The 20,065-nt window shown below is 62.5% G+C and overlaps 1 protein-coding gene and 1 long non-coding RNA gene across 11 annotated transcripts in view; both read left to right on the plus strand.

Annotated features, from left to right (window-relative positions):
* The first annotated feature begins 1,930 nt into the window (after nt 1-1,930).
* Nucleotides 1,931-9,242, plus strand: LOC106005470. 3 transcript variants are annotated; one of them, XR_006608297.1, is made up of 5 exons: nt 1,931-2,027; nt 2,393-2,519; nt 6,949-7,057; nt 8,488-8,598; nt 9,159-9,242. It is a non-coding gene; the product is annotated as an uncharacterized LOC106005470 (long non-coding RNA). The 3 variants fall into 3 exon arrangements; XR_006608295.1 differs by lacking the exon at nt 1,931-2,027 and having other exon boundaries at nt 2,288-2,519; XR_006608296.1 differs by lacking the exon at nt 1,931-2,027 and having other exon boundaries at nt 2,288-2,519; nt 8,491-8,598.
* Nucleotides 9,243-9,444: 202 nt separating this feature from the next.
* The window catches only part of SLC38A10 (solute carrier family 38 member 10), a 39,565-nt gene continuing 28,944 nt past the window's right edge, over nt 9,445-20,065 (plus strand). For 6 of the 8 annotated variants that reach the window (XM_045085717.1, XM_045085720.1, XM_045085715.1 and 3 more), the window contains exons 1-6: nt 9,445-9,856; nt 12,354-12,471; nt 17,429-17,474; nt 18,169-18,262; nt 18,511-18,654; nt 19,685-19,809. In XM_045085717.1, the coding sequence (XP_044941652.1) occupies nt 9,758-9,856; nt 12,354-12,471; nt 17,429-17,474; nt 18,169-18,262; nt 18,511-18,654; nt 19,685-19,809 (626 nt within the window). In that variant the 5' untranslated portion in view covers nt 9,445-9,757. Of the gene's footprint in view, nt 9,857-12,353; nt 12,472-13,766; nt 13,916-17,428; nt 17,475-18,168; nt 18,263-18,510; nt 18,655-19,684; nt 19,810-20,065 lie in introns of those variants that run through there. The other 2 variants (XM_045085719.1, XM_045085722.1) reach the window with 2 other exon arrangements.

The following is a 20,065-nucleotide window of genomic DNA, read 5'->3' on the forward strand; positions in this document are numbered from 1 at the left end:
GAGGGGGAGGGGAGCGCCTCATTTCAGGAAAGGAGACGGAGGTGGTGGAGATCCTGGTCCAGCCGCTGGCAGGAGGGTGGGGGAGCTTATGGTCTGCCGGGAGAAGGCTGAGGCCCCCTCCCCTGCCGTGCCGGGTGGGGCTCCTGCGGGGGCATTAGAGCCAGAGACCACTCCGTACCACGGGAGGGACCTGAGGCCACACAGCCCTCTGGGAACTCGAATTCAGGGGGCCTGGCCAGACCCCTGCCCCCAGGAAGGCCGCCCTCCCCGGGCCCCGCCCCCACCCTCCCCCCAGGGCCTCCAGGGACAGCACGTCCCACACCTCCCACCTGCGCTGCCTGATTCTGTCTCCCCCAGGCTGCCGAAGGCTCGAGTTACCCAGGCTCCATCTGCCCAGGCCTCTGCACAGCTGGGGACGCTCTCGGAAGCTCTGTCCCTCGCCTGGGCATGTCACATTCCTGCATACCTCCCCGTGGCCCACTGTCCCGCTCACAGTCAGGACAGCCATGGGTGCAGGGAGCCTGGGGGGCTGCAGCTGCTGGATGGGGGAGCCTGGATGCGGCCCAACCGTGCCCCAGGGCTCCCAGCTGCGTCCCCCTCACCTCCCCCATCAGGGCCCTGGCTCCCAACCCAGCACAGGGAAGGCAGTAATTCATCACTCGGGGTCCACTGGGGCCACCTGGGGGAGCTCTGGTATCCTGAGGGCAAGGGAAGGACTTCCCCAGAAGGGGATGTCCCATGAAAGGCAGGACCATGGGTCTCCTCTCATCCACTGTGGGTCATGGCCTTCCCTGGGGGCTGGGCGGGGCCCGCAGGCTTTGTGCTCTCTGGATAAGCCCAGCTGGGGGCACACCTTTCAGGGGAGACCGCGATAGCCCTGATCCCCGGGTCGCTGCCCTGGGAGAGGATCCGTCTGGGGAGGTCTCCCCACTTCTGGGGGCCACCCAGGTGGGCCAGTGTACAATGGGCAGTTCCCACTGAAGTGGCCGGAGAGGAAGGTGGGCGGGGATCCCCCAGACCTCCCCACCCCATGCCTGCCCCACCGGGGCTGCCACGGCTGCTTGGCCCTTCTGGAGTGGCCATGGCTGTTGCGTGCTCTCTGACCCGAGTAGAAGCTCCTCAGTGCGGAGAAGACTGTGGCCATCCAGGAGACAACTGATGGGAGCCACGTGGACGCTCTGGTCTGATCGGCCATTCCACGGGTGAGAAAACTGAGGCCCCAGGAGAGGGTGCCTCTCTCCACTCTGCTGAGCCTGGTCTTGCCCCAGGACCCGGGTCCCAGCGCCACGGATCGCCAGAGTCAGCGACGTCCCGACTCCAGCCTCAGCATCGCTTCCACTCTTGGGGCTGGAAAAGGAGTGAGAAAGCTTTTCGGGGGGACTTTCCTTTCTGCCCTCCCACAGCTGGGAGGGAAGGGTCCTGCTTCTTCAGTGCCAGCGCCGAGAAGCACGGGGGGGAGGGAGGCAGGTGGGAACCCCAGCCCCTCTGCTCTGCCCCGACCAGGCCTGCCCCTTTGTGCCCCTTCCTCCCCCCGTGAGAAGATGCTGGGGACACCGTGGAATGACGGCCTCGGACCTCCGAGCAGTCTCGAGGGGCTGCCCACTCACACCCTTCCTCAGAGGCTCTGGTCACTGCAGCCCCCCCAGTTCCCCTAGCACCCCCCACCCCCACCCTGAGCAGACCTTGTGCAGTGCCGACCAGAAAGCTCTAAGAATGGGGGAGGCCGCCAGTGTTGAGCCGGATGCCCTCTAGTCCTAGAATTTGCTCCAGGAGAAGAGAGCTCTGGGCAAAAGGGCAGAGGGGCCTCGGATCCCAGGACCCAGCATGCTTCTGTGCGAGCGGAGCCTGGCAGGAACTCCGGGCCTCCGTGGGCCCCGTGCCCACTGGGCCGGCCGACGCTCCAGACAAGGGCAGAGGCTGGAGAGGCTGGAGAAGGCTAGTCTCATGTCACAGGCCTCCCCAAGCGCAGCAGAGAGGCCAGGCTCCGGGATCCGAGGGGCCTTCCCACGGGGCGGGAAGGGTCGGAGGTAAGGATGAGCAGGAAGGGTCTGTGGGGGGCTCCCTAACTTCTTCAGCTGCCGGCACCTGCTGGAATTGGGGCAGGTTTCTCCTCCGCACATGCCTTCGTCAGGCGAACCCCTGGGGATCTCCCAGTCGAGTGCGGCCAATTAGGTGGTGCTGTGAACCGGCCCCGCAGGGGTGTGCAGCGGCGTGGGCGGCCAGGGTGGCCAAGGGCAGCGAGGAGGGATGGCAGGGGAGAGGAGGGCGGGCAGAGCAGGGGAGGAGGCAGCAGGGCCTGAAACCTGGGAGTGTCGGGCAGGCCGCAGGCCACCCAGGGCGGTCCTGGGGCTGCCGTTGCAAAGTTTCATAAACCGGGGGCTTCCAACCACAGAGCTCCCTTACCTCCTGGGTCTGGAGACAGAAGTCTGAGCTCAAGGTGTTGGTGTTCCGTTCCTCCAGCGGGAGAAGGTGGTCTTCATCTCCCAGTGCGGACGCCGCCGGAGACCCTCGGCCTGCAGGTGAATCGCTCCGATCTCGGCCCGTCTTCACACGTGTGCTTTCTCTGTCCAACCTGATCTCGGCCCGTCTTCACACGTGTGCTTTCTCTGTCCAACCTGGAGCCTTTTTTTTTTTTTTTAAACAAGTCACCAGATTAGGGCCCACCATTCTCATTTTAAGCGATTCTACCTGCAAGGCTCCTATTTCCAAATAAGGACCCATTCCAAGGCACTGGGGCTAGCATTGTGCACAAGAATTTGGAGGGCTGTAATCTAGCACAGCCACGGCTCACTGCCCCGTCGGACTTAACTATGGGAAACTCCCCTTGGCTGTCCCCCCCACAGGCACCGTGGTGTAGTCTCCTCAGCAAGGCCCCCAGGAGGGCAGAGGGAGGGCACTGGGGCCAGGCTGGGATGGGGGTGCACCTCCCCAGCGAGAGTCGTCTGGATGCAGGGGTGACCAGTGTCTGAGACCCGAGGCAGACGCTGCCACCACGCCCCCACCCCTGGATCGCCCAGGCCCGCGCAGCCCGGGGCCAGAGCAGCTCTCCTGTCGTCCCCTCCCCAGAGCCCGGCCTGCTCAGCACAGCCTGGGCCTCAGCCCCACTCCCAGAACCCAAGCCACCAGGGGGTGACCACAGTCTGAGCTCTGGGAAGAACGCTGGGGTAACAGCTTCTGGACCTGGAGACGAGGACGGACCCCCAAAGCTGGGCCACCCAGCCCCCAACACCCAGCCCCATCTGGGCTCTGGGTATCTCCAACCTGGGGGTCCTGACAGGAAGAGGGCATGTGTTCACCTGGGGCCTGCCTGGGGCTCTCCCATCTCACAGGCCTCCCCTCCTCTCCTGAAGGGGCCCGGGAAATAATTGGAGGAGAGGACATGGGGAGGCACCCAGGGCTGGGGGAGGGACCACATCTGAGCCACTGCTCAAACCTCATCAAGAGCCAGGGGCCTCCACCCTGCCCCCACCCAGGAAACCAAGACCAAGGCCAAGTGTGTGTGCTTGGGAGGGGGTTGCATCTCAGGATTCCGTGTGCCGCTGCCCCTGGGATGGGGCCCTGGCTGCCCCGAGCTGTAGGACGGGCTTGGAGGATTCCAATGGGCACCCGTCACGGGGATACTAAATGACGTCTCCTCCTGTCTGCTGGGACTCTCGTCAGCGTTGCGGCTGTGGGTTGTATAAACGGCAGGGGACAGGGACGGAGCCACCAGGCCGCGGCTTCCCCCATCCCTCCACAGAGCACCTCCCTGGATTTGATGCAGGCAGTCTGGAAGCGGGGATCCCCCTGGGGTGGGGGATGGGAACTGTGGCTTCTAGACGGTGCAGCCACTGGGCTGGAGTGAACGCAGAAGCCCTGCCTGCCAGGCCCCACGCAAGGCTCCCCCACACGGCACAGCCCAAGTCCTCCACCTGGGTCCCGGTCCCTGCGCTGACTTCCGAGGCACATCCCTGCCTCCCTCCCGTCTTTCCGCCAATTTGGAAGCTGGAGGCAGATGAAAAAGCAGAGAATTGTCCAATGAAGATGCTCTCGGGGAGAGAAGGGGCCAGTGCTCCCTGGGACGTTATGTGCCCCTCACAGGGTAGCCTCGAGTGGGGTCATGGGCTCCACTGTCCACTCACAAACACGGAGGACAGACTCTGCTCCCTGGCCTGGGGTCTGCCGGCCGCTGGCTCTCCCAGACCCTTCTCAGAAGCAGCCACAGCTTCCATGTGGACGGAACCCCGCTGGGCCCCTGTATTTCTTTGTTGAGGATCAAGGTTGGGGGAGCTGGAGGGGAAGGAGGGGTTAGAGAAACAACCTGCGCAAGGCGGCACCCCGTCCCCTGCAGGGGAGGGATAGGACCCTCACCTCAGCACAGACAAGTGTCAGCATCCCTCTCTCTTTGAACATAGAGGTTGGCAGTCCCTGGTGTCGGGACCCACATCCGGCCTCCACCTTCCCCAGACAGTGCCCACAGCTGTTGCCTCCAGAAACCCAACGGAAAGTTGTTGCCCTGGGAGCTGCCACTTCAGTGGTGGGCACCCCAGGGCAGGCTCAGGGAGGTTCATGAATGTGCCTGAGGTCACACAGCCTCTGTGTTCCAGAAGCCACAGATGCCTCCCATGGGACACGGGCATCCCATCAATCGTGGCGACTGATCTCACGGGGGCATAGTAAAGTCCACCCCTGCGGACCGGGTGCCGGGTCCAAAATAGCCACGGGGCTTCCTTTCTTCATCTCTTCCTGTGCCCGACGTACACTTCAGTCCTAAAGATGTCAGTGGGGCAGGATGAAGGGAGTGCCCGAGCCTGGAGGGGCTCGGGGGTGGGGAGGTCTCGCAACGGAGTGGATGGGGCGGGGGCCGGGTGGGGGTGAGGCAGCCAAGGGCAGGGTGTTGGAGCCCAACGAGGCGGGACAGCATCATGTAGGAGTTACGAACGCAGAAGGGGGACTTCCAGGCCCGGGACCTCCGGGAATGTTTGGAGGTCCTGCCGGGGACTTGGGGCTTTCAATACACGCAGACGGGCTTTGGGAGACGTCGGGACGTGAGTGCGTGGACCGTACACACCAGCCTCCCAGCTCAGTCCGCTGCGGTGCCCAGGAGCAGCGGCATCCCGTGGCTGTGAGCACACTGGGGCGCAGATCTTGGCTTCTAGTACCGTTCTCCCCTGGAAGGAACCAGGGCTCCTTGGAGAAATGACTGACGGCAGCAAAGGCCAAGATGAGCGGGGGACATCTTACGGAGCAAGAAAGCAAGAAGGTGCTCAGGTAATGACAGGGACACACCGAAGGACCCAGAAGCCGGCGGAGGGCTCCCGAGGTACAGGTCCGGGGAGACGAGGGGAACGGAAGAGAGCGCTAGCCGTGGACTGCGGCCATCGAGTAAAACAGGAAACCGTGAGTCTGAACCGACAGAGAAACTGATGAATTAAAAGTCTGATGGGACCAGGATGTTTGGTCTCAAATTACCCGCTTCCAAACCGCTGCTTAATTGCAAAGGAGAAATCGGGAACTTGAAGGGGGGCAAAGTGGATCTCATCAAGCCGTCCAAGAAAACATCATCTGTAACTGAACAAAGCAAAATCTTCCAGCGCCTGACAGGGTCCCCTGAACACACGGCCCCACTTGTACGATATTCCTGCCGAAGAAACACAAGGTAAGTCTCCAGGTGAGTGTTGTGGGTAGGATAATGGCCTCCCCAAAGATGTGCGCCTCTCGGGGCCTGGAGCCCGAGACTTGGAGACGGAAAGATGATCCGCGCTATCCGATGAGGTTGATCGTTCCGTTTCCTTAAAATTGGAAAACTCCCTGGCTGGGTCAGAGGCACGTGCTGTGAGAGGGAGCTGGGCCCTCCCCAGCGCCGGCTACGGAAGTGGAGGAAGGAGACCATGAGGAGGCCTCTAGAACCCGGGACGGCCCTCAGTGTACAGCTGGGGAGAAAAGATGTCTTGGTCCTCCTGCCCTGAGGAAGGGAATTCTTCCAGCTGCTGAAGGAGCCGGAAACGGATTCTCGCCTCGGGCTTCCAGAGCAGAGGCAGTCTGCCCACACCGAGATTTCAGTCGCCAAGATCCCTACCGGACTTCCGACCTACGGAACTGTGAGGGAAGGGGTTTCTGCTGGGTGAACTGGTAAGTTGACAGTGATTGGTCCCGACAGCAGTGAAAGACCAACAGCGAGGAGCAAGTAGGAGACCCAAGTCGAGGGGCACAGCGTTAGTGATCAAGCACACAGAATTCCTCAAAATTCATAAGAACAAATATGAACAGCTCTTTAGAAAAAAATGGGTGAAAAGGAACAGGCATTCGATAAAAGAAATATAAATGGACGATGACATTTGAGTAGGGTGATTAACTTCATTTGCAATTAAGGAGAACAAAGTAAAACCACGATGAGATTTCGTTTTATTCACCAGCTTGGCCACCCTGATGATACCAAAGGAAGGTGACAGTTTGGAGCAGGGGACTGCAATGTACAGCCTTCAGCCAGACTGGGCCAGCCAGTGCTTTTATAAATAAAGTTTTATTGGAACACAGATACTCCTCTGGTAGGTACTGGTGAGGGCTGCTTTAGAGCTACAACAGAAGAACCGAAGAGTCGTGACCGAGACCATATGGCAAGCAGGAAATATATGCTGTCTAGATCTTTAAAAAAAGAGAGATTTATTTATTTATTTGAGAGACAGAGAGAGCCAGTGAGCACACAGAGGGAGAGGGAGAGGCAGGCTCCCCACTAAGCAGGGAGCCCAACGCGAGACTAGATCCCAGGACCCGGGGATCCTGACTTGAGCCGAAGGCAGACGCTCAACTGACGGAGCCACCCAGGTGCCCCTACTATCCCTTTACTGAAAAAAGTTTTCCAGCCTCTGATGTAAAGGAGTCCTCGTAAGTACTTTGAACAGCCCTTTGGCGAAATCTGGTAACATCAAAGGTGTGCATAGTCTTGAATCTACAATTCCACTTCTACAGGTCTGCTCTAGAGAAACTCTACGGGAGGACAGAGACCAGCACTAACGTTCACTGCACCACTGTTTCTAAGGGCGAATAACGGGACGGCTCTGGTGCCCTCAGCAGGCGCGTGAGTATATGTATCTTGGGCCGTTTGAACAATAGAATTCCAGAGCAAAAATGAATGGCTCTGAGGAGCGATTTGACAATGAATCTTGCCAACAGCTGAGTGAAAAAGGAAGTTGCAAAAGAACACATATGTATAAACCCATTAGTATAAAAATAAAAAATGCAAAAACGCTCTACCCCAACACGCAGTTCAATTAGTTAGGCTATAATTTTTGGTTTCTTGCAGTAAAGTCCAAAGTAACAATGGCTTAAAGGGGGTGGCTTGTCTCTCCCTGGTATGGAGGACGTAGCTAGGGGCTGGGATGGCGGCTCTGCTCCGTGATGCTGTCCAGAGATCCAGAGATCCAGGCTCCTCCTAGCTCGCTGGTCCACTCCCACCACGGTCCGCATGGCCCAAGACGGCTTCCTCCCACAACCTCGATGCTGCAGACCGTAGGAAGAAGCACCCGTAGCTGCAAAGGAGGCTGCGAAGTGCGCTCTCTGTCCTAGGCAGCCGTACATGCTGGCAAAACTTGGGAGACTGCGTAAATGAACACGAGGACACAAGCTGTAATGTCCCCCACAGTCTGGGCACATGCCCATGGGCGGTAAACCTCTAAAGGAAAGCACGGGAGTGATAACGTCAGGGTAATCGCGATCCCAGGACAGCTGCGAAGGGGACAGGAAGGGGGAGGCGTGGAGGCACCACCAAAGGGTACGTCTAAGTTTCCGTCTTAGAGCCGAATGGTGGAGTCATGAGTATTCCTTATTTTCTGTTAACACATACTTTCAAGCTTCATACTCCATCATAAAAGTGAAAAAGGTTACAGAACGTATGTGTGATTTATATAAAGGGCAATGAATGGCACGTACTATTGTGGCTTTGAATTAATAACTTATTTATTTTTTTAAAGATTCTATTTACTTTAGAGAGCAGAGGGGGAGGGAGAGGAGTCTCTTTAGGCTGAGTGCGGCGCTGGGCCTGGGGGCTGATCCCCGGACCCCGAGGTCACTACCGGAGCCTAAAACCAAGAGTCCGGGACTGTGCCACCCAGGTGCCCCTGCATTAAGTACTCCTGACCTGGCATTCCCTCCTCTTCCCCTGGTGCCTGGGGGTGCTACAGAGCTTTCCCTACCTAGTGGCTGGGAGAGTGGAGCTGAGGAACCAGCTTCTGTTCTAAGACACAAGGTCCTCCTGGGTGCCTGGGTGGCTCAGTTGGTTGGGCAACTGCTTTCAGCTTGGGTCATGCTCCTGGAGTCCCAGGATCGAGTCCCACATCGGGCTCCCTGCTCACTGGGGAGTCTGCTTCTCCCTCTGACCCTCTCCCCTCTCATATTCTCTCTCTCTCTCAAATAAATAAATAAATAAAATCTTAAAAAAAAAAAAAAAAAAAAAAGACATAAGGTCCTCCGGGTGTCCACAACCCAGGGCGCCCCTCTACCCTCTCCCAGCAGCCTCGGGTTCCTGGGGCGGTCCACCCTGCTTGGAATTACCTGCGTGGTCCTGAGAAGGCCCTTCCTTCCGGGCCCTCCGTGGCCGTGCATGCCTTCAGCGGACACACGGTGAGCATCTGCCGGCGCCGGGAATCCACAAACGCATCAGGGCTTTTCTCTGTTCTCTCCCCTCCCCAAGCCCTTCCTCCTCCAGTCCCATCTGTTTCTCCAGGCCCGGCGGAGAAGCCACCTCCTTCTGGAAGCCCTCCTAGACTTCTCCGGCCCTTCTGTTCCCCAACCTTGCTGTCCTCTCGGCGGCGCGTGTCCTTTGCTCCGGCGCCGCTGGGACGTCAGACCCGCAGGGCGCCGACCCGCGTGCCCTTCCGAGGGGCCGGCCCGGGGAGCGGGTGCCACGCTCTCTCCTGCGAGCTGTGTGCTCCTGGCGGGGTCGCCAAGCCGCCCTGCGTCTGCGCGTGTCCCGCGTAACCCGGGGTGCCCGCTCCTCCGAACAGGCTCAGGGCGCAGCTCCCCCGCCAGCAAGCCCCGGCCCCAGCCCCGGCCCCCGGCCCGGGTCCCGAGCGCGCGCCCGCACATCCGTCCCGGTGTAACCGCTGAAGGTGAACCCTTCCAACCGCTCTCCTCCGAAGGCGCCGCGCTTCTCGCCTGACCCCACCGACCTTGTCCTGCAGCCCCTGCAAGGCGAGGCTCGAGGGACCAGACCCGCGGGCGAAGCCGCCTGAAGCTCGGGACCCGGGCCGGACCGCAGAGCCGGGTAGGCCCCGCCCCCGCCCCCGCCCCCGCCCCCGCCCCCGCCGCGGGCCCCGCCCCCGGAAGCCCGCACCCGCTTCCCATTGGCTTGCGGTCCGCCGAGGCCCGCCTCTCCGGGCCACGCCGCAGCCTTCCCCTCGCCAGCCCCGCGGGCCCTGCCAGGCCGGCCTCTCATTGGTGCGTGCGCGCGGAGCCCCGCCTCGCGCCGTCACTTCCGGGCAGGGAAGCCTGCGGAAGGCGGAAGTGTGCGCTGAGAGGCGGCCGTGGAGAGCGGCCGAGGCGGCCCGGGTCGGTCTCTGGCTGCGCTTCCGCGTCTGGGCGCCGGGACCCCGAGGCGACAGCGAGTGGGGACGAGGCCATGCGGCCGCCGCAGGGCCTGGCGGGGTCTGGAGGCTGACCGTCCCTGCCGCCTTCGCGCGAGGCCGCCGCCTCCAGGCCGTCGCCCGTCCGTGTCAGGGTCTCGCATCCCCGGTGCTCCCAGGGCCTCGGACCGGGGCGCCCGGGCCCTAAGCCCCGCGCGATGACCGCGGCCGCCGCCTCCAACTGGGGGCTGATCACGAACATCGTGAACAGCATCGTGGGGGTCAGTGTGCTCACCATGCCCTTCTGCTTCAAGCAGGTGCGTCCAGCGCGCGGGGCCGCCGCGGGCCGGCGGGGGCGCTGGGCGGGGGCGCGGGCGGCCGGCGGGCGTCGGGCCGGGGCGGCGCGGGAGCGTCCGCGCGGCTCGCGGCTCGGGCGCGGCTCGGGCGCGGGGTCCCTGCGCGTCTCCGTGTCTCCTTGTTATCGGGGCTTTTGGGGTTTGGGGGGTTTGAAGCGATCTTTAGGCCCAACGCGGGGCTCACGCTCGCGACCCGGACATCTGGGGTCGGCCCCGGGCGGAGCCGGCCCTTTCCACACCTCTGACCTGAGCGCGCGCTCGCTTGCGGGGGGGCGGGGGCGGGGGCGCCGAGGTGACCCCCGAGTTCGCCCACTGGGCTGGGCCGCACGTGAGTGTCCGCTCCGCCCAGAAGCCCCTGGAATCGGCGCCACGCGACGGTGCGGCCGCGGGGAGAAGGGCCGCGCCCGCGGGGCTGCACCCCCCGGCTTGCGTGGGGTCCGCCCGCGGACGGGTCTTCGCCCGCGGACCGGTCTCCGGCGCTTCGCCCAGGGGAGGCTGCTGAGCGCCTCGGCTCGGGCCCCTCGTTCCCTCGAGCCCAGCTCCTGGGCTCACGGGGGCCCGGGCGGGGCCTGCTGCGCCCTGCGCCCTGGCGGGGGCCGCGCGTGTCGGGGGGCGGCCGGCGGGAGGCTGCGGCGGACCCGTCTGGGGATGAAGCCAGGCAGGGAGAAGTGGAAATCAAGTGGGCGCCGCCGTTTAATTTTAGGCTAAACACTTTGCATTTCCGTACTTAGCATCTTCGGGGTAAAAATAGCACCAATTTTTTTTTTCTTTAAAATCTGGAGATTATTAATCCCCCACCTCAGCCCCGCGGCCTGAATTGCTTCCCAGTTCCCAGGCGAGTTGTGGGGACTGTGGTGACTGTGCCGGCAGACGGCGGGCAGGACAGGGACTCTGGCCGCTGTAGAACCAGGGGCAGCCCCTGTGACCTCACACTGAGCCCCAGCGTGCCCGGCCACTCGCGGGCGTTTCTGGAAGGACTGTGGGCCCCAGGCTGCACGGAGACTTGCCCGGGAGCCGCGTCCCGGGCCCGTGTGTGTTTGGGTCTCTGTGGGTCCGAGGCTGCCCTCCTCCACACGGGTCTGTAAAGTGCCGTGGCCGCACGGCTCTGCGGGGGCTCCTGGGCAGCTTTCGGACCCCAGTGACTCAGCCCAGCGCAGATCTGGGTCTGGCGCGTGGTGGGCACGAGGCCCCGCCAGGCTAACGTGCCCAGGAAGGCTCCCGCTTAGTGGTGGAGGCCTGCGTGCGAGCACAGGACCGCAGGGGGTCCCCCGTGCTGAGGGCCTGGCCCAGCGGGCGCAGCCTCTCATGTGGGCGCAGCACCTGCTCCCCAGGAAGGCCTCGGCTGGGGCACCGCGGCAGGCCAGGGGCAGTTTGAGGACGTGTGTAGTTGGTGTCCGACAGCCGTGTCATGGTTTTGGGGTTCTTTCTGTTTGCTTGATTTTAGTAACTTGGGTACTTTCCAAAATAAATTAACATTTCACTGAAGTGTGACACGTATACAGAGAAGTGTGCTCTTGGGTGTGTTCTTGGTGATTTTTTAAAAAGTGAACGAACACAGGGCACTAACTCCCAACTTAAGGAGCAGAGCACGGCCAGCACCCCGCACCCTCCCGCCGGGCCACCATCCCGCCTGCGGCGCTGCAGAGCAGTGCACCCGTGTCGTGGAAGCAGACTCCTGCATGTCACCCGGTGTCCCTGCTGCGGACTCCTGCGTGCCCTCTCGTGTCACCTAGTGACCCTGCTGCGGCTGTGCCGGTTTCAGTCCTCTGCCTCCGCTCGGCATCCACGGCGTCGCCTGCCTGCGGCTCCGTGAACACCGCACACGGGCTCGGACGCTCTGTGCGCGTTTCCCGGGGGTGTTTCTCAAGGGCGGGGTGTACGCTCACCTCCAGTAGAGGCCGGTAGGACACTTGTTTCTTCAGCTTTTAGATCACGGATAAACCCCTCTAAACACCGGCAGACAGGTGTCTGCCTGAACACGTGCGCTTCTTCCGGGGGAATCGCGAGGAGTGCGATGGCTGGGTCGGAGGGTGTCTGTCAAGGGCTAAGAAAGGCGACAACGTGATTTTTCATCTCTTCCCGCCAGAGTGTGTTCACCGCTGCTGGCTGCTGGCCCAGGGGGCTGGAAGGCGGCATAGTGGGGGGCGCTCGCAGGGAGCCGCGGGCAGGGGCGGTGGTTGGCAGCGCGTCGCTAGCTACGCGGTAAGACTCGGCGGGGCCGCGGAGGCAGTGGCGTCTCTGGCACTCTTTCAGGGTCACAAAGCGCGTGGTCACCACATGCAGGGAATTGGTCCCTTTCAGTGCTGGGAATTGTCACCTGTAGGCAGGGGAGTGAGGCAGAGCTGGGGCCTGGCATTGGCGAGGGTCGAGGGAGGCCGAGGGGGTGCTCGGGAGCCACGGGGGTGAGGCGGCAGCACCGGGTCACTTTATTTTGTCTTTTTGTCTCCCTCCCCTCCAGTGTGGCATCGTCCTGGGGGCCCTGCTGTTGGTTTTCTGCTCTTGGATGACGCACCAGTCCTGCATGTTCCTGGTGAAATCCGCCAGCCTGAGCAAACGGAGAACGTACGCGGGCCTGGGTGAGGACGGTGGCGCTGGGCACGGCGGCTGGGCGCCCCCGAGCCCTTGCCTGGGGAGTGCAGTGTTCGCGATCTGGGCGTTGGGGCCTTGCTCCTTTTTTTACTTACTTTCCTTCCACTTCATGCTTAAAGAGCTCCTTGAACAGCAGGTTTTCTTCCTTATTTTAAAGGTTTTAAAAAAGATTTTATTTATTTATTTGACAGACAGAGATCACAAGCAGGCAGAGAGGCAGCAGAGAGAGAGGGGGCAGCAGGCTCCCCGCTGAGCAGAGAGCTCGATGCGGGGCTCGATCCCAGGAGCCTGGGCAGAGGCTTTAACCCACTGAGCCACCCATGCGCCACTTATTTTAAAATTTAATGCCGTTTTTCAAAACCGTTACTAGAGACAATGGTCTTCCCTGAGGAGGTGAGACTTGCTTTCCTGTTTCCCATTGATGCAAACACCTGTAGAGGGCCTCCCCTTGGACATTCAGGCAGGACCAGCGGCCCCCTGCTCCCCTGTGCACTTGCTCCTTGTCTGCCTCTCCTGAGCACCCGGAGCCTTCCTTCGGGGCCGCCTGCTGGGGGCTGTGGTGCTTTGCTACTTTGAATGTCGTGGAGGAGATGGCTGTTCCGCCCGGGCCGGTGGCGGGATCCAGCCCCCTGTCTCTCTAGCACTGCTGTTTCCTGATGCTCTTGGTTGTGATTTCATTTCCTGTAGGTCCTTTTCCTTCGATTTCGGCCAAGGGCCAGGAGGCTGTGCTTTCTAATTCCTTTTGGTTTGCGCTGTTTCCTGGGGCGCTCGGCTCGGAGGGCAGGGGCCCGACTTTCCCGCCACCCTCAGGCTGCTGTGCTGGCGAGATCTGGCCTGGGGGCTCTCAGGAGCTGGGGAGAAGCCCTGGGCCCCGGATGGAAGCCCCCCCTCCCACCCCGCTTCAGTGTGTGGCCGGGACACTGGTCCGCTTGTGCTCTCAGAGCGGAGAGGCGGTGGCGAGAGGAAGTGGCGTGCGTGCTCCGAGGGACCAACTAGAACAAAAACACGCGCAGGGTCCTCGCGCGTGGGCTGTGGCGGTGCCACCTCTGGTTTCCGCCCAGCTCGTCTGCTTTGCGTCAGTGCCGCGGTCCTGGCGTCTGTTCTGAGCGCAGAGCTGAAGGCGCGCCTCCTTCCCTCCTTGCCCGTGCGAACCTTGCTGTCAGGCTCTCGGTGCCAGAGCCACGCCAGGAGGTCGCAGTTACAGGTGAACGGATCCCGCGGAGAGCACCTCCCGCAGCTCGGGATGACGTGTGCTCCGGGGCGCCCCTTCCTCCACCTGCAGGGCTGTGACTTTTGGGGTGATCTTTTTCTCCCCTCTGAGGGTCACCATTTGGCGGGGTTCCCGGAGCAAACGTCCCATAAAGGCCTTGGCTGGGCCATGACAGAGGATATGTGACCCTAGACCGCGGAGACTGGTGGCTTTGGACAGCGGTGAGTATTCTTCGAAAGTCCCTGAGAAGGCAAACCGGTTTGGCTGGATGAGAGCGTCTGCCAGGAAAGCAGACGGGACACCCTCGAATGTGGCTGCCCGGGGCTGCTCACCGTGACTGGAGCCCAGCTGCTGGAAGCAAAGACGGTCCCGGTCCACCGGCCGTCCTCAGTTGTGCCTTTGCGAGCGAGACAGCTCCGTCGTGCGAGCTCCCACAGACCGTGTGGCCCCGTGGGCAGCGTCAGATGCCCTGGGTCCAGCCTCGGGCCCCGCACTGTCGCTCAGAAACAGAGGCCCCGCCACTTGCATGGGAGTCGCGCACGGGAAGAGACGAGATTCTCTAGGGCGCTGTTGGTCGGCGGCCCCACCGCGCCGGGGCAGGCTTACTGAAAGGGCCTTTTCTTCTCACGCTCTGCCTTCTCCTGGCCCAGAAACCCCGTGCGAGCTTGCAGCACAGTTGGAGAGGGTGGCCTGAGACCTGCGGCCCTGGGGTTCGGGATAAGCAGCCTCTGTTGGCAGAGCCCCCGGCCCCATCACGCGTCGTCTGCTGGATCCGTGGGCGCCAGGAAGGTTGGGGGCAGGCATGTGGCCTTGTGGCCTTCGGCCAGACCTGGAGACAGAGCGGGGCCCAGAGGGGCCGACGCAGCTCCATGGCAGGGGTGGGGTGTGCGCGGGGCTGGCTTCACGGAGGATGTCTGCACGTGCAGACGCCGGTGAGACTGCCACCGTGCCTCAGTTTGGTGAGCCCCAGCGGTGACCCCAGTGTCGCCCCTTCCCCGTGAGCGGTGTGCGGTGTCTGCTGGGGAGGGTGCCCTCCCGGCGGGGATCACGGCGCTTGGGCCATGTCTGTTGGTAGAGCTTCCGTGTGTTTGTGGTGGTCTGGCGGCTGCGCTTGCGCCAGGTCGGCGCATGTCCCCCGCGTCTCACCTGCTCCTCCCTCGCCGTGTGCATTCTGTTTCACGTAGACTTTTAAAAAAGACTTTATTTATTTATTTATCTGAGAGAGAGAGAGAGAGAGCACGAGCAGGGGGAGGAGCAAAGGGGGAAGCAGGCTCCCCACTGAGCAGAGAGCCTGACGCAGGACTTGATCCCAGGACCCTGAGATCATCCTCCGAGCTGAAGGCAGACGCTTCACTGACGGAGCCACCTGGGCGCCCTCATGGAGACTTTTCTAAATCTCGTTTTCGGAAGATGGCCCTGCCAGCCAGTCAGCCTCCCGCAGTGGTCTCAGCCCCCCAGGGCCTCCCCAAGGCCCGGACCCCACTGTGCTGAGTGTGGCCTCTGGGCTCCCCGTTGTGTGCACTCGATGCTTCCGGCACTGTGTCTGGGGTCCTGGGGTCCTGGTCAGCCTGCCACCCACTCCTGGGCCTGGGGTAGGGCCTGCCGAGGGCCCGTCTGGCCAGTTTTCTCCCTGCCGGTCTTCAGACGTGGGACCTACATGCGTGGATATGTGGCACGGGCGTGAGGGCTGTGGAGCTAATCTTTCTGGTGCCCGGGGTCTCTATACTCTCATTGGCCCAACAGACGTTCTACCGGCCTCTGTGCAGGTGGCACTGGGGAATCACGTAGTCCAAGGCCTGGCTCCAGGGGCGGCTGGCTTGAGGTCACCCTTCTGTCTCGAGCAGCACAGTTTGGTGTGTGAACCACCTTCTCTGCCCTGCTGATGCTGGCGTTCGTGAGGAGGAGGCTTGGAAAGCTGGTGGAGAGAGTGGGAATGGGGTCAGGGTCCTGCGCTGAACCGGGAAGTCTCAGCGTCAGCCCTGTGTCCTCAGCAGCCTTGGAGCCACAGGCCGGGCAGTGGCTCCCAGGGGGAGAAGCTCCTGCCCGGCCTCCCAGGGAAGGACCGGGAGAGGCCTCCTGACAGCCGTCCCCGCTCCGCACGAGAGCACTGGCTGGACTGGTCCGAGGCCACACCTCCTCCTGGTCCGCAGGGCCCGGCTGCTGGCTGCAGAGTGTCCGTCCCAGGGAGAGGCAGAACCCCTCCTCAGATACCTGCCGGCTGGCTGGGCCTGGCCCGTCACTGTGGTTCCTCCCCCGAGGGACAGTCCCGGGCCCGCTCAGCCATGCCAGGTGGGAGGCTAAGGCGGGGTCTGCTGGGCATTTCTGTTGGGGACTCGGCGTTGGAGGTTGCCGAGGGATCCACCCTGGAGGTGGGGAGTGGGGGAGCCCAGGTAAGGAAGCGGCTGAGCGGGGCGGCCCGAAACTGGGACGGCCCCGTTGGGTTGTCCTTGTGGGTATCTGGGTGAAGAGGGCCGCCTCCCATCTTGGTCCCCTGACTTGCTGAAGTATTTTCTGGTTCCCCGTTCTCCAGGGTGCAGGTGTGTTCTGGAATGTTTTCTCCGAGCATTTGGAATGCGCTGTAGCTGTTCGGCTTCCTCGCAGAGCACGATCGGCTGGGAGGGGGCCACCTCTGCGGGGCACTGGGTTATGTGGTCCCGTCCGGAGGCGCGCTGCCCAACGGCTGTCCTTGGGAGCCTCAGAGCGCCTCCCTTGGGCGACAGCAGGCCTTGGGGTCCTTAGTCTGTGAAGGGCTCAGCTTGGCCTGGCGTCTGTGACGAGTCAGACAAGCCGGGAAGGCCAGCGTGCCCCTCAAGGCTGGTGTGGCTTACTGGCCTTCTGCTTGTTCATGGCCTCTGTCCTGTGTGTGACGTGCCAAGCTCCCCTGCACTTGGCAACACTGTCCCTCTTCCTCAGTCACTGGGAAGTGGCAGGCACCAACTGGCTACGTGTTTCCTGCTCTCTGAGTCTCCTCGGGAAGGGAAGCTGGGCTGTGCTGTTGCGCGCTCTCCTTCCTGGCCGCTCCTGGGAGTTGGGAACTTCCCGGGGCCACGGTCAGGTCCTGGGGGGGCCTTGCCTTCGTCTCTCAGCTGCTCAGGGCAGTTCTGCTGTCAGGGAGGAGGGACAGGCCTCTCTTGTCCGCTGCGGGACACACTGTTCTCAAGCCCGGCTCCTTGATCGTCTGCCTCGAGGGGGGCAGGCCTGAGACCTCTTATCCCTTCGCCCCCCAAAGTGCCCCATAGAAAGGATTCTCTGAGTTTCCTTCTGGAATCACAGTGGGTGAACCTAAAGCCTTTAGCCAGGTCCCTCTGGCGTGGGCCGCAGAAGTGTGGAGACCCGTGGGCACTGGGCGCACCCCCGATTTGGGCTTCCCCAGCCTCCCTGGCTTCCTGGCCTCCCCCGACCTGGGAGCCCGCGCGGCCTCGGTCACGGGCCTTCCCCCACGGCCGCAAGCAGGGGACCACCGCTTCACGGGGACAGGTCTCCTTGGTTATTTCTAGTGAAAAAAACCAACTGCCTGTGTCTTTCTCTCCTTTTTATTCTTTTCTCTGTGGTTTCCGTTTGTTGAGTAGACCCGAGAAAAGCATGGGACCAGAATCTTAAAATGCCCTCCCTACACCCCCGAAATGCCAGACCAGCAGGTTTTTGTCCAGGGCCCTTCAAGGCTTCCCGCGGGGGTGTGTGCGGGCGTGGCGTCCGTGCCGTCGACTGACCCCGCTTCTCTCTCTCCGCGCCAGCGCTGCACGCCTACGGGAAGGCGGGGAAGATGGTGGTGGAGACCAGGTACGTGCTGGTGCTTGCCCCCCCTGCCCCCCTCTGCCCCCTCTGCCCCCCTTCACCGCCCCGAGGAGAAGCCTGAGGGCCTTCACACCCTGAGCCGCGCGTCTCGGACCTGGACTGCTTTACGCGGTGGTGCTTTTCTCGAGTGTCACTTAGTAGTTGAAAGCAGCATTTGTGGGCACCGTAAAGTAATTTGGGTTTGGGCCAAAGACCCATGTAAGTCCTGCTAGGGAGGATGTGAGAATGGGGAACTCGGGGAACTCAGCCCCGCTCCCGAACCCCATGTGTCCCCCGCCGCACACGTGGTCGCCTCGAGGCTGCGTGGAACGGTCCTATCCTTCCCCTTGGAGTAGACTTTCGTGAGATGAGAACGTTGCTGGAAATGGAAAGTTGCCCTTTTAGGCTTGTAAGTTAGGGAATTGTGGACTCAGGGGAGCGGCCCTCTGAAGGCAGTTGATGGTTCTTTTCACTCGTGGAGCATCAGGGCGCGTTCATCCGCTCACTGGGAAGAGCGAAGCGCCCAGGTCCCAGCCCAGGCCCGCAGGCGGGCGTTTGCAGGACACTGCCTCTTCCTCCGGCCGGCCTCGGCGATCACGGGCCAGCCGCGTGGTGGGGACGGGTCTCGGTGGGGGGTGGGAGGCGAGATGGCGGAGTCCGGTGAGGACGGGGCCCTTCAGCCCGACCTCGTTCTCTGCAGCATGATCGGGCTGATGCTGGGGACCTGCATGGCCTTCTACGTTGTGATCGGCGACTTGGGGTCCAACTTCTTTGCTCGGCTCTTTGGGTTTCAGGTGAGGACACGCGCAGGGGCCCGAGGCCTTGGTGTGCTTGTGGCTGCTCGTGTGGCAGCTGCTGGCGACACCCCTGCAGGGCTGCCTCTCAGCCCCCGGGGGCAGGGGCAGGGGCAGGGTGAGGCCAGCTGCCTGCGGTAGGTTAGGAGAAGCTTCTGGGCGCTCTGGGGTTAGTTCCAGGCCCGCGGGTTGGAAGCTCTGGGGAGCCACTGGGGTGGCGCCTGCCCGGCCTGCTCGGCTCCCCGCAGGTGGTCGGCACCTTCCGCATGTTCCTGCTCTTCGCGGTGTCCCTGTGCATCGTGCTTCCGCTCAGCCTGCAGAGGAACATGATGGCCTCCATCCAGTCCTTCAGCGCCATGGCCCTCATGTTCTACACCGTGTTCATGCTTGTGGTGAGTGCTCCCGGCGGGGACGGGAAGGTGCTCGAAAGCCGGGCAAGTGGTGGAGTCGTGCCCGTGAGCCCTGGCGGGGCACGGGGGCCGCCCAGACCTGGGCCGGCAGGGCAGTGATGGTGCCCAGGCAGGGGTGCAGCCGATGCCCCAGGAAGCGAGGTATGGAGGCTCCTCGTTTGACGGACATTTCATGTGTACTTAGTGATCGGGACTCATGGCGCGGACGCCTGGTCACAAGGGGGCAGGTGGTTTTCTAGATGAACATTCTTGGCCATCCAGTTCTGGGTGGCCGGTGTGGAGTACATGCTTGGAACACTTGTGTCCTACCGCGTGCCTGGAGGCCTCTGAGCGGGAGCCCGTGGGGTCTGAGCCTGGGGCCTGACCATCATGGTGAAGGTCGGACGGGCCCACTCCTGAGTGAACAGCATGGAAACCATTGCCATGGGTTTTCCTAAGAAAGCTGAGCCCTTCCCAGTACCCCAGCGACCTCCTTGGGAAGGCTGCCCAGTAAGGTCACGCTGTTCCCCAGACAGCCCTGTTCTCTGGGGCTTTGTCTTTTAAAATGGGTGGGGGGGGCTGGCGGCCTCAGTAGGTGGAGCGTGTGGCTCGTGATCTCAGGGTCGTGAGTTCGAGCCCCGTGTTGGGCGCAGACCCTACTTAAAGAAGAACAAAGTGTCCAGATGGGCCTGGGAAGGGCCTGCCAAGTTTGCAGGGACCGTCCTGTCCCCTGAGGCAACTGAGAAGGGGGTGGCAGGTGGGCCTCACTGTGCCCCGTCTGCCACGTGTGTTCAGGGCATGGGCAGCTGCCTCAGAAGCCCCGCTGGCTGTGTGCGTCCAGCTCGTGGCACAGTGCAGGGCAGGAAACCACGGGTGCGGGACCCCAGCCAGCGGCACCAGGTCTCGCCACAGGGAGCGTGTGGCCATCTTCCGGTAGCGTGGCCCGGGCCACGGTACTCGCCCGGCGCGGGGGTCCCGATTCGCATCCCGTGTGCCGATCTGCCCTGAGCTCGCCTTTCTCGTCCCTGTGCAGATCGTGCTGTCCTCCCTCAAGCACGGCCTGTTCGGTGGGCAGTGGCTGCAGCGCGTCAGCTACGTGCGCTGGGAGGGTGTCTTCCGCTGTATCCCCATCTTCGGCATGTCCTTCGCCTGCCAGTCGTAAGTACCGTCCGCTGCCCAGGGGCCCGAGGCATGGGGGTGTCCCTTGGGGCGGGGGGTCGCGGGGAGATGGGCGTCCTCTCTTGTCTGGAATTGGCAACGTGGGCCACCATCGTGTGATGCCTCGTTCTGTTGTGACTTGTTCCCCCTCCAAGCTGAGGGAGAGAGCTGTGTGTATTTTTATCGAGAGAGAACTCGACTTTATTCCCGAGATGTGCTGCCGGCAGGACTGGGGACAGTGCCCAGTACGCCCCCC

The sequence above is a fragment of the Mustela putorius genome, unplaced genomic scaffold (genome assembly GCF_011764305.1).
Source record: "Mustela putorius furo isolate JIRA1106 unplaced genomic scaffold, ASM1176430v1.1 tig00000873_pilon_pilon_pilon, whole genome shotgun sequence".
Classification (NCBI taxonomy): Eukaryota; Metazoa; Chordata; class Mammalia; order Carnivora; family Mustelidae; genus Mustela; species Mustela putorius.